Source organism: Rhinatrema bivittatum, chromosome 16, assembly GCF_901001135.1.
Source record: "Rhinatrema bivittatum chromosome 16, aRhiBiv1.1, whole genome shotgun sequence".
NCBI classification, from domain to species: domain Eukaryota; kingdom Metazoa; phylum Chordata; class Amphibia; order Gymnophiona; family Rhinatrematidae; genus Rhinatrema; species Rhinatrema bivittatum.
Window position 1 is genome coordinate 16,764,312 of NC_042630.1, and position 13,078 is coordinate 16,777,389.

General features: G+C 47.4%; 1 protein-coding gene across 3 annotated transcripts in view; it reads right to left on the minus strand.

The window, feature by feature from the left end:
• Positions 1-13,078, minus strand: part of CHD3 (chromodomain helicase DNA binding protein 3) — a 93,540-nt gene that overhangs the window by 25,203 nt on the left and 55,259 nt on the right. For all 3 annotated transcript variants that reach the window (XM_029582035.1, XM_029582036.1, XM_029582034.1), the window contains exons 30-36: positions 12,893-13,058; positions 12,357-12,478; positions 5,301-5,457; positions 2,279-2,368; positions 2,044-2,187; positions 1,228-1,336; positions 951-1,083 (exon numbers count right to left, since the gene is read on the minus strand). In XM_029582035.1, coding sequence (XP_029437895.1) covers positions 951-1,083; positions 1,228-1,336; positions 2,044-2,187; positions 2,279-2,368; positions 5,301-5,457; positions 12,357-12,478; positions 12,893-13,058 — 921 coding nt within the window. The remainder of the gene's footprint in view (positions 1-950; positions 1,084-1,227; positions 1,337-2,043; positions 2,188-2,278; positions 2,369-5,300; positions 5,458-12,356; positions 12,479-12,892; positions 13,059-13,078) is intronic.

Here is a 13,078-nt window from a genome sequence, read left to right on the forward strand (position 1 = left end):
CTCCAGGAGTCTGGACTGATCCGGGTACGTACAGGGAACAGGAACATACCAAGGACACCCCGCATATGGGGCCATGCAAGTCCAAAGCATAACCTGAGCGCATAATCTCCAGCACCCACTGGTCGGATGTTATGTGGGTCCAATCTCTGAATTACTCTCGCAGACATCCGCCGACGGGAGTGAACCCTCGGGACCTCAGGAGGCGGCCCTTTCAGAGAAACCAGCATCAGCCTTTTGTTTTCTGGCGCCATGAAAGGACTGACCCCCGACTTCTCAAACCGGAAAAGGCAGCGGAATAGGCACCAAATAATTGACTACCAGTACCCGGACAGTACCGTCTCAAAACCTGAAAATGCCCGCGAGCTCTTCCAGCCCCATAAAAGGAACAGCTCTTTTCCTCCAGCAAGCGCAGGGGCTTAGGATCCCCAAGTTTCTTTACCAACTGGTCCAGGTCTTCGCCGAATAGCAGCCTGCCCTTAAAGGGTAACTTTCCCAGGCAAGTTTTAGACCAAGAGTCAGCCACCCAATTACTCAGCTACAGAAGCCAGCGTCCTGCGACCGACAGGGCCATCGACCTGAAGGAATAACACTGTCCACTATTCCTTTTCATCCGGCCTAATCGGGCCTCAGTTCACAGCATGGGATACTCGCCTACCATCTGCTGCAGACTGAGAATACCAGAGGGCTGAAATCAGCATGGATGCAGATAAGGGGGCGACACTAGCAAACCTGTTGGTCTCTGTCTCCATCTGCTGGTCAGTGCGCATAATTCATTCATCTGAACTGATCTGACTGGATGAAGAGGAATCCTTAATAAAGCTAACAAATATTTAGAAGATGCATGATTATTAGAGTACTGAGGTCCCGTCCTTAGGCACAGTAGTCCCAAAAGATCTCATATTTTAGAATAACTTATGCCCAGCTCCTCTGCAGTTTTGCTCTCCGCTTACCTTGAACCTCCTGGCCAGAAACTTATTCTTCATCTCCAGGAAGTTGCCCTTGTTGGCCTCAGTTTTGAAGGGCTCATTTATGACTGCAAACTGATTGTCATTCTGGATGTCTTGCCAGCGGGCGTAGCCATGGCTGCGTCGTGCGTTAAGGAAACATGACGGGACACCGTCTCCTGGGCACACCCAAGCAACAACACAGGACGGCCGTAATGAGAATGAGAACAGAATCGGGAAAGGGAGTGCGTAGCAGGGGCATCGCACAGTCAGTAAAGGATACAGAACGATGCCGGCTAGCAGCCAGTAGTCATGTCGGCGATGCCAAATCTCGTTCAGCTTGCCAGAGGTGGTGGCAGCGCGCTCCTCGTTCTGCCACAGCGTGTGCAGTTCTGCAGAAAGGAAGGAGGCTGCAACATCAATACAGACATACCTTGCTCACATGGTGATCAGAAACAGATCCTTGCGAAGAGACACCAAGGACAGAAGATGGGTTGCTGCATATTTAGATTGCCGGCAGTGACGCTAGAATGCAGGCAATGCAACTCCCACGTTTGTCCCTTGGGAGGATGGAGGTGGGCATACAGATGAATGGGAGTGCGCGTGACAGAACCGGAATAATAATGGGAAAAGAATGAACACGAGGGCCATCTACTATGTGGAAAAAAAAAAGAGAGTGGCTTCCTCAGCAAATTAGTCTTAGTTTGGGACTTCAGGATCCCAAATTTCAAATGCTTGGATCCCACAGAGTAAATTAAGTTCGGCTCAGCTTAGTGGCGCCATATGAGGTATGTTTAGAAACCGGAAGCAGTGACCCTGGCTCTCACCTATTGATCAACCCCTCCCAGCTCTGCCCCATCCTCTGCCAGGGCCTCTGTTATCAGTCCCTTCTGTCGCGGCAGACCCTCTTGGCTCTCTTCCGTTTGCCTCTTCCCCTGTGACAGAGCCTCCGGCTCTTACCTGAGCACCCCTTCCTGTACAGCAAAGCCCCTGTGAGCCTGTCCCAATGCCCTTCCAACTATGAGCCTCATTCCTTGCAGCAAAATCCATGACCGCTCTCGCCCGTAAGCATCTCCCTTTGGCCCAGCTCCGGGCTTACCTGTGAAGCCTCCATCTGCGATGTTGAACATGAAACGGGACTTCTCCACTTTATTCTCCTCCTTCCTTCCATTACCTCTGCTCTCCTCTTTTACACTGCCCGGTTTGGACTCCTTCCCAGCCTCCTTCTCCATTTTCAGGTCATCTGTTCCAGAGACAGACGCAAACTGGATAAGAATCACAGGCTAACGATTAGACAGCGAGATTGCAGAGAGAAGAGCAGTCACAGGCCTCACCTTTCTTTATCTCAGGCACCTCTCCCTCCTGCCTCTCCTTTGGTTCTTCACCCTCTGTTAACTTCTCCTCAGGCTTCTCCGGCTCCGAGGCTAACAAAACACACACAGCAAGGGGCACATGCTTATTCAAGATGGCATGATTCAGGAATCACGTAGGGCCTCAGAGCCAAACAGAGGTGCATAAAGGAAAATGGGTTCTTAACCGGCTAATTCTCCTTCCTGTAGTACCACAGATCAGTCCAGACTCCTGGGTTTTGCCTCCCCCTCCAGCGGATGGAGACAGAGAAACTTTCACAGACACCGCCTCTTAACCCAGTGTGCCACCTGCAGCTCCTCACTATTACCAAGTACCCAAGCATAAAAAGTCAAAAAGGTTTCCAATACTCAACACTATCAAATTCCCCAGAACGAGCAGAGGAAAGACTAAATTTATAATGCAATTCAAAAATCTCTATTGAAAGGATTAACAAGAAACCCGTGCCATTCTTCAGAGTTAATTCAAGAACAAGAAACAGATCGAGCGGACTCTCTAAACCTTCTCTCCACCACTGGGCAGGATTCTGGATGAAAATTAGCAGGTGAGAACCAATTTTCCTTTCCCTGTACGTACCCAGATCAGTCCAGGCTCCTGGAATGTACCAAAGCTTCCCTAACTGGGATGGAACTGTGAGAGTCCTGCTCAAAGAACACTTTCACCAAAGCTGTCAACATCCAGAGCCCGGACGTCCAATCGGTAGTGTCTGGCAAAGGTATGTAAAGACTTCCAAGAAGCCGCCCTGCAAATCTCTTATGGCAACACTAGTTGGCATTCTGCCCAGGAGGCCGCCTGGGAATGGGTAGAATGAGCCCTTAACCCTTCTTATTTCTTTTTTTTTCAGGTACAGAACTGCAGGTTTTGCACCTCCTCCATCTGCTGGAGACAGAAAAATACTGAAGAGCTGTAGGTGGCACACCGGGTTAAGAAGCAGTGTCTGTGAAACTTTCTCTGTCTCCATCTGCTGGAGGGGAGGCAAAACACAGCAGTCTGGACTGATCCGGGTACGTACAGGGAAACAGAGTTACTGCTGTAACAATCGTGTCCCAAGCATCATTCCTCAAGAAGGCAGAGGCACAAGGACATATCTAAGGTCACTGTCCCCCAGGAAATCCTGACCACTTGCATCAGGTTCAAAGCTCGGGTTAAAAGGCTCAATCCAGCCAGGACTAGCATTCACTCGAAAAGTCCTATGCCTTTTGGGGATAATTTTCATGCTACCCGCATAGTTGAAAAATCCATGGGTATTTTTTACTCAGGGCCTTTGCACCAGTTTTCAAAGTAAAAAGTATGCACCTAATTTTATTTTTAGAACTGCCCTAGGGTAAAAGCACCTGAAAAGATCTGCACCTGCGTTTTCCATGGACACTTTTTTTTTTCCCCAACCAAAACTACAGGCAAATGTGATGACCAAACCAAATCCTTGGAAGCCCCCTGTTCTTAAGCCATGCTCAACTGGAGGAGGGAGCACAAGGCTATCACCACAGGAGCTTCCCCTTCCAAGCAAACCCTTTTCCAACAGCCTAACTAGGCCTGCTCTCTCTGCGGGAGGCAGAGAATACTGGCAGGCTGAGGGCAGCACACAGGAGCCCAGGGTAAGGTGGACATCGGTGAGCCTGCTAATCTCGGCCTCCACCCACTGGTTGGTGGGCATGACCCATGTTTGGGGACTGGTCTGGCTGGATGAGGAGGAATTTGGGTTTTGCCTGTACTTTTACTCACACCAAGAAGTCTTCCCAGGAAGCGGAGCTGGGGGAGGAGTTACAACTCACGCATGTGCTTTTTGATTTTAAAAAGTATGCACATAACTTACACTGCACATGTTACACACATGTGCCAGCTCTTCCCTTCCTGCGACGTTCACTTCATCTTTATGTAAGAGGGCAGTGGCTGGTTAAGTAACTCTGCATTTTAATTCTTTGTTTCTTGGTTGTGGTGATAATCCAGAAATGGCATTTGGGGAGGGAGGAAGAGGAGGAGCGGGGATTGCTTTGGGTTTTTTTTATACATTTGGTGGTGATGGCCACAACTGAGCTCTGCGCTGACTTCCTGCTGCTCTTGAATTTTCCTGTGCAGGTGAATGATCGCTTTCTGTGCCAGGGGCTTGGGCTTTGTCAGCAGGGGGTGGGGAATCAACAAAATCCAGTTCATTTCAACCCAGATTTGCAGCCAACTACCTGAAGATTTTCGAAGTGAACTTACACACATAGGTTCGCTGTGAAAATACTGGGTGAAGTTTCCGTGGGCTGTTATAATAAAATAATTACTCTCATAAAGCCTGATTTAAAAAAAAAGCATTTACACGCTTAAAATTGGGTTTTACAAGTGTAAATGCGCTTTACATGTGCAAGTGAGCTTTTGAGAATCGCTGCAACATATGCCATTGAATTGTCCATAGGATATTCATGTATACATGCACTTTACGCTTTTTAAAATAGCTACGATAGTATGTTACATTTACATATATAACTCATCTTAAAATTACCTCCTTAATGTAAAGTCTACAGGTAAGATGTAGCCAAGGACTTTCCATCAAAACAATTAATTACAAAATTAACCCCTATATGTCTTAATAATTTTGACCTCGCATCTCTCCTCAACTCCCATGGCAACAAAAGCCCAACTTTAATTTTGAAAATAATATCTACAGTACGCCATCAAACCTAAGACACCCCCCTCACAAAAAAAAAACAACAAATGAAATCAACTGTTGGGTGTGAGGGATTGTGCCCCTGACTCTTGAACCCCCACCCCAAACAAACACACGCCTAATGCATTACCAGTGCTGACTCTACTCCCCCCCCCCTCCCCAACCCTAAGGCACTACCCTAGGCTGATTATTCAACTCGCCCAAGGCACTAGCAGTACTGACTTTTTCCTCCCCTCCCCCATTCTCTCTCCTTCTTGGGACATTACCCAGACTGACACTCTCCTCACCCACCCCCCACTAGGAGTCCTCTCCGATGTAAGTCCCTATTGCGCTAGTACCTTGCTTTTCTTCTTGGACGGATGGCTCTGCCTCCGGCTCCTTCTCCCCAGCCTGCTGCGATTCCTGGTCTTCTGCAGGAGGCTTCTCTACCGTCTCCCCCTCCCCCTTCTCACATGGGGGTGGGGTAGGGGTGGCCAGGTCTTCAACAACAGGCGTCTAGAAGAAATGGAGGGCATGAGGGAAGAACAGGGAGAGGTCCACATTTATGAAAAGGAAAACAGATCCCTACCTGCTAATTTTCGTTCCTGAAATACCACAGATCAATCCTAACAACTGGGGTTTTGCATCCCTACTAGCAGATGGTGACAGAGAGGAAAAACTTTACTGAGCCTGTACTACTTAGGCAATGTACCTTCTGCAGTCCCCCCCAACATGACCTGCACCCAAACCACGATGAGTAAATTTCTAACTATTTGTCACCTCTACCAATAGCAGGGGATAGGTAAAGCTCTAGAACTGGGCCCACTATTCAACATGGAGGGTTTGAAAACACAACCAAACCAACTCCAGCAATGAACTAACATAAAAGTGCACAAATTATCTGAACTTAAAAATCACAACATTTTTGCACAGGTTATCCCAAAACCACAGCAGCGAAATGAGTGGTCTTTCCAGAGAAAGTGGGACCGAAAATTAGCAGGTAAGAATCAATTTTCTTTTCCTATCCATACCCAAATCAGTCCAGATTCCTGGGATGGACCCAAGCTCCCTTACACTGGGCAGGAGTTTTCGCAACACACTCTCTCCATATCCCACTTCTTGCGGCAGAGAGAATGAAGAAAAGATGATTTATATTCAGCATCAACCAACAAGATGATTTATATTCAGCATCAACCAACAAGGAATGAATTACATAGTCTAGGTAAACAAATAAGCATGGGTGTAGCTTGCGGATACTACCCCAAATCAATTAAGCCTGATACTTCACTTGGAATACATATCCAGCACAGCTCACTGCTTCAACAACAGGGGGGAATGAAGTAAAGAGGATTTATATTCAGACAACCAACAAGGACTGAATTGCACAGGCAGGGTAAACAAGCGGTTACTACCCCAAACCAATTAGCTAGATACTTCACTTAGATGCAGCTCCAACACTGCTGTCTGCATCGATGGTGGGGGTGGAAGGGAATTGGAACCAAAAAGTTACCAATAAAGGCCCTGACCTCAGCGGTCAGAGTAACAGATACGTATGAAAACAAATAGGTGTGAAAGCTTGCTGGACAGACTGGATGGGTTGTTTGGTCTTCTGCCGTCACTTCTATGTTTCTATATATGCTTCTATGCACATCCAGGCGGTAATGTTTCGTGAAAGTGTGCAAAGACGACCAAGTTGCCACCCGACAAATTTCTTGTGCGGATACCAATTGACATTCGGCACAGGACTTCACCTGCGCCCTGGCAAAATGGGCTTGTAGCCCCTCAGGCACCAAACGCCCCTTGTAGACATAAGCCAATGCAATGGCCTCCTTAAGCCATCTCACTATGGTCACCTTAGACACCTTATTTCCCTTCTTTGCTCCAAACAAATAGAACAAAGAGATGGTCCGACCGACGGTAGCTATTAGTCATCTTCAAATAGTGCAACATCCAACAAGTGCAATTCCTTTGCCTGCAGATTCAAATCAAGGCCCCTAAAGGAGGGAAGCTCCACAGTCTGACTAAGATGAAATCACAAAGCATCTTTGGCAAGAAGGAGGGTACGGTGTGAAATGACACCCCATCCTCAGTAAAGTGAAGGAAAGGGTCCCGACACGACAAGGCCTGCAGTTCCGAAATCCGTCTGACCGAACAGACCACCACTAGAACAACCACCTTCAACGTTAAGTCCTTCAATGTTGCCTTTCTCAAGGGCTCAGAAGATAGACCGAAAAGGACTTTCAGCACCAAATTCAGATTCCAAGGAGGAACAATTCACTGCATTGGAGGGCACAAATGCTTTAAACCCCCCCCCCCAAAAAAAAAATGAATCATATCTGGATGCAAAGCCAAGGTCATGCCTTGCACTTTACCTCTAAAACACCTAGGGCTGCTACTTGGACTCTTAAGTAACTGAACGGAAGCACTTTCTTTAGGAGTTTCTGCAAAATGGCTAAGATGAAAGACACTAAAGCCTGTAGCAGTACCATTCCCTCTGCAAGGCACCACAACCAGACATAAGCCAACATAATGGGTTAAGAGGCGGAGTCTGTGAAACGCTCTCTGTCTCCATCTGCTGGAAGGGAGGCAAAACCCAGGAGTCTGGGCTGATCTAGGTAAATACAAGGAACTTCCGAAACCTCTTCGAGATGAGAAAAACTCTGCCAAGCTGAGTATCAAACTTCGCCCCCAAGAATTCTGGCATCTGGGTAGGGCTCAGGTGACTCTTCACCAAATTCACCACCCAGATCAAGGACCACAACATATCCATCACCGTGCGCACAGATTGCTGTCATTCATCCTCTGATTTCCCTTGAATAAGCCAGTCATTCAGATGAGTATGAACTAGGATCCCCTCCCTGCGGAGAGCCGCTGCCACCACCTCCATCAACTTTGTGAACATGTGAGGTGCAGTCGCCAAACCAAACACAAAGAACTCTGATGTTCTTCCCGAATGCTTATGTGCAGATAGGCTTCCATCAAGTCCTGCATGGCCCCCGAAAAACAACTCAATGAACTGCCGCTATCACTGTCCACAACATTTCAAAAATAGGAAACAGTATCACATTTCACCTTTTGCAGATCGAGGATGGAACGAAAGGCTTCCTTTTTTGGCACAACACAACAAATCGAGTACCTCCCATGACCGCGCTCCTTGGCTGCTACAGTTACTGTCATGCCAGCAACTGAAGGTGACGCAATGTGTCTCAAATTGCTGCTTGCTTGCCTCAAACACCGCAATGAGACACCATGAAAGCTTCCGTGATGGGGCGAAAAAAATTCTAACCTCTAGGACCCATTGGTCCAAGGTAATCCTGGTCCACTCTTTGTGAAACTGTGATAGACGGCCTTCCACTGCCATCTTCAGAGAGTGGACCAGCCTGGCTTCATTGTGAAGCCTTACCGCCCGCTGGCGCCCTGGTTGGAATCTCTCAGGGAAGTCTACGGGTGCCTCGAAAGGACTGCTGCCTACTGGACCTCTGGTTCTGCCTCGAAGACAGTGCAGAACCCTTATTGGGACAAAACCCGCCACACCTCCCAAAACCTAGAGAGGTTGAAAAAACTTCCTTACTGTCATCTTATCCTCCGGCAGCTTATACCCTTCAGACTCCCCCAAAACCTTCATCAATTGTTTCAAGTTCTCCCTGAACAATTTTCCTTCCTTTAAAGGGATGATTACAGAGCTAAGGACTTGGAAAACATATCAGTTGACCAATTCCACAACCACAGCAGGTGTGAGACCGCCATGACCGTATTCCTGGCCAAAGTCCAGCTCAAGTCACAAAGTGCGTCAGCATCATATGCAATCCCGGCCTCCACCTGAGTTGCCTGGCTATTAACCCCAGCACCTGCCGAAGACGTCTCCTGAGACTTGACCCAGCGTAAAGAGGTCCTCTGCATCAGACTTCCTCGGATCGCCGCTTGCAGGCTCAGCACAGAGACTTCAAACATCCTCTCCCGATGAATCTCTAGCTTACGGTCCTGCGCATCCTTTAAAATGCTGCCAAACCTGCAACCAGAATGGTTGTCTTGTTAGGGACCGCCGAGACCGAAGCATGCAACTTCAGCAATACCGGCAGCTGCAGGATATCCTCCGTGAAGGGCTACAACTTTGCTACGGCTCTAGCCACCTTGGGGCTCACCTCCAGGAATTCCCATTCCTGGTTTACCAGCTTCGTGATCTTTTTTTCTTTTTTCTTTTTTTTTCTTTATTTCTAAATTTCCAATCAATACAATAAATCAAAATATTGCATATGAAATACAATAGTATAATCAGCAAAACAAACATCAACATTGTACTAAATTCATAGTTCAAGATTATTAACTATTTAGCTATCAATCAAATTGGAGGGGTGTATAGTTTCATAGATACTGGGAGAGAAAAATAAAAGAAAAACTTTCCATTTTTTAGAAAAATCTAGCGTGCCAATTATACCCTATATTTTAAGTTAACACTGGGGTAGAAGTGGTCAATCTCAATGGTTCTAAGAAATTATTTAACTGGTCTGGGGTGAAAAATATATATGTATTTTCCTGTTTCTTTATTATGCATTTACATGGGAAACGCAGTACAAATGTAAAACTCATGGAAAGAACTTCCTGGCGGTGAGTTAGAAAGGCTTTACGCCGTTGCTGGGTAGAGATTGCCAAATCTGGAAAGATTTTTATTTGTTTACCTAAGTAATTTGTAGGATATTTATTGAAATATTTCTTCATGGTTGAGTTAATCTCAGCAATATTTTGAAAATTTACCAATAGGGTTCCCCAGTCAATAACATTGGCTGAGGAATCTTCCAAGAAATTTGTTAAATTTCCTTGAAATATTTCTGATCTCTCATTTTCATTTTTAGGTCTAGGAAGAAAATAGCAATTATGAATAATAGGAGAATATTCATGAGAGAAACCAAGAATTTCAACCATAAATTTTTTCAGAGTTGTTAGGGGCTCCTCCCCCACAACTCTAGGAAAATTTAAAATTCTTAGATTTAATCTTTTAGTATTATTTTCTAGTAACTCAATCCTTCTAGATAGACCTTCCCTATTCTTAACCACCATAGCTTTAAATTCCAGTGATTTTTTTCCTGCGTTTCTAGGTATTTTATCCTATCCTCTGATTCTTTTATTTGCCTTTGTGTTGTGGAATATTCCTGTTGGTTCTTTTCACATAATAAGTCCACTTTCCCTTCCAGTTGCTTTATGCTAGACATGGTTCCTGCCAACATGTCCCACAGTGTGTCCATCGTGACAAGAGCTGGACGGGTGAGAGTTCCTGGTGTAGTACTACTTGGTAGGAGATCTTCCTGCCTGCCTACAGGATTTTCCTGGGGGGCTCCTTCTCTTTCCCCTATCAGATTTGGGGACCCAGATATAGCTTCCCCCACCTCAGGAGTATTCACTCGTGCTCTTTGTTCAGGTGGGAGCCCGGTGTTGGGGCTCAAAGATGCCTCCTCTGTAGGCACGGTTGGTTCTCCCAAAACCACCGGCACACCAGGTTCTTCGGTATCTTTAATCATTGGTATTGGCGAGGCCATGAAACTTGTAATTTCCTGTTGTTGAAGAGATGGTAATGATGGGAGGGTGGGAAAAACCCGGACTCTCCCCTTCCGTTTTGGGGGCATGATGCCCTTAAACACACAACTGGACTCAAGCTTCGCCTAAGTGCTAGATAGTTTTTGAAACTAGACGTTCCCGAACGAGCAGGATAAAGGTATACACTTACTTGCGTCAGCCGCGATGTCCGGCGAATCCGGTGAAGCCCGGCAAAGCCTTCTTGTGTGCGCGCCCCTTTAGCGGGCGCGGCTTCAGCGGCGCGCCGGCTCTGCGGCGCGCCGCACACTGGCCGTTCTTAAGGGCCGCTTCCGGTCCCGCCTCCTGCCTCACCCTCCGACGCAGTGGACGCCAAGGTAAGCGGGGAAGGTCCTTTCCCCAAGTCCCAGGATGTTAGTGCGTCTCCTGCTCCCTCCTCCTGCTCGTTCGTCCTCGGGTTTAGGAGTGCTGGGTGGCCGCTCTTAAGGGCCGCTTCCGGTCCCGCCTCCTGCCTCACCCTCCGACGCAGTGGACGCCAAGGTAAGCGGGGAAGGTCCTTTCCCCAAGTCCCAGGATGTTAGTGCGTCTCCTGCTCCCTCCTCCTGCTCGTTCGTCCTCGGGTTTAGGAGTGCTGGGTGGCCGCTCTTAAGGGCCGCTTCCGGTCCCGCCTCCTGCCTCACCCTCCGACGCAGTGGACGCCAAGGTAAGCGGGGAAGGTCCTTTCCCCAAGTCCCAGGATGTTAGTGCGTCTCCTGCTCCCTCCTCCTGCTCGTTCGTCCTCCTTCGTGATCTTTTTAAGGAGAGGAAAGGTTTTTGGTGGCCCCTGGAGTTCATTGTCCGACTCCTCCTGGGCCACCGGTGTGATATGTCCCATGAACATCGGTATAGAAAAACAAACAAATAAATAAATAAAATAAATAATGCCTCCTTCTCCAGTTTTTTGTTTTGCTTGTTTCTCTGTTTTTTTGTTTGGTTTTTATTTTCTGAATACTTTATATTGGCTCCCGTGTACTTTATATTGATATCTATGTACTTATACGAATTAACTGTTTTCTTTTTTATTTATAATTATTTTTATTATTTAGAATTGTCAGTGAACATTTGCATATTTAAATGCATTTATTTTCTTTTACCTATATATTTCCTTACACATGTCCTGTGGATTATATGTTTTATTATTTATACTAATTCTTGTTTTTATCATTTCTTTATTTATTTATACTTACCTTAATGAGCTGAGACACACAGGGCTACCAACCCCCTGCTCGCCCCTACTGCACTGAAGGGATGGGCGGCAGGGGGGGCGGCAGGGAAAAACAAATCAAGAACACCTGGAAGCCCCCGGGCTCTCGCTAGCTCAACAGGCTATCACCTCTGGAGATCCCCGAAAACTCAACCTCTTCTATCTTGTTCAGTTTTTGAAGAGCTAGGCACTGTCACTCAACTGAGGAGCTCAGAGTTTTCCCGCCTCTTTCAACAGACCCAAGTCCTCAGCCTGGGACGCCTGTTAATCATCTGCTGGAGACAGAACACGGGCAGGCTGCTGTCAGCACAGAGGTATATAAGGAGGGACACCAGCAAGCCTGCTGATCTGTCGCCATGTGCCGGTTGGCGTGCATTACCCACCTGTCTGGCCTGGTCTGACTAGATGAAGAGGAAATGAAAAATTAAAAAAAAAAAAAAAAAAAATTACACATGTTCTTCTGCCTTAAAAATGCCCGCACGTTTGTGGGGGTACTTTTGAGCAAGGCAGTAATCAAAACCAAGTTTGATAATTGTGCCATACCCTGTGGCTGAAAAAAAAGTACCCACGGGGTTTGCCAAACCGAGGGTCGCTAGATTCTCTACCCCACAGAACGTTGAGGCAGGGCCCCAAAACACGTATGCACCTCTGTCCCCGCCGTGTCACCGCTCTTGCTGTCCTGGTCCTGCTTCTCTTCCTTGACTTCTGCCTCCTCCCTGTCAGCCGCAGCTCCTGTGCTGTCCCCTCTGTCACTGGGTGCAGGAGTGGCTAAACCAAAAAAGACACAGATTAAACGCATGGACTCAGCAGCAGCGTTTCCCATGGCAACGCGGGTTCCGAAAGTAAAATAAGCAAGAGAATGCTGGTAGCAGCCCGCTGGGGCAGGGACTCCTGGCTAAGATTCCCATCTTCAGGGCCATGGACTGGAGATGGCTGGGGAAAGGGGGGGGGGAAGATAAGAAGCTTTGCAGATAATATTAAAAAAAAAAAAAGCACAATCTATTTAAATACAGAGATGATTTCCTCAAGGGCTTCCCGAGAATGGTAGCAGATGCGCTCCCCGCTTGGCCAAGCTGCTCTTACCTGGTTTGGAGATCCGGGTGGGTGGCGGGGACAGGACGATGGGTCGCCGAGAAAGGTGGAAGACGTGCCCTGGCTGAGGACGGTTGAGTTTCCCCTTACCTGGTTTGGAAGTGCAGGGCGTGCTGGTGCAGCTCGGTTCAGGAGTGGTGGTCGATGTTTTAATGGTTGGCGAAGATGCTCTGGAAGACCTCTTTGAATCAGCGCTGGGGTCAGGCATGAGCTCTGGCATACTCCAGCGGCCATTGATGTGCTCAAATTCCTGCACCTGCCAGGGAAGCATAAGAG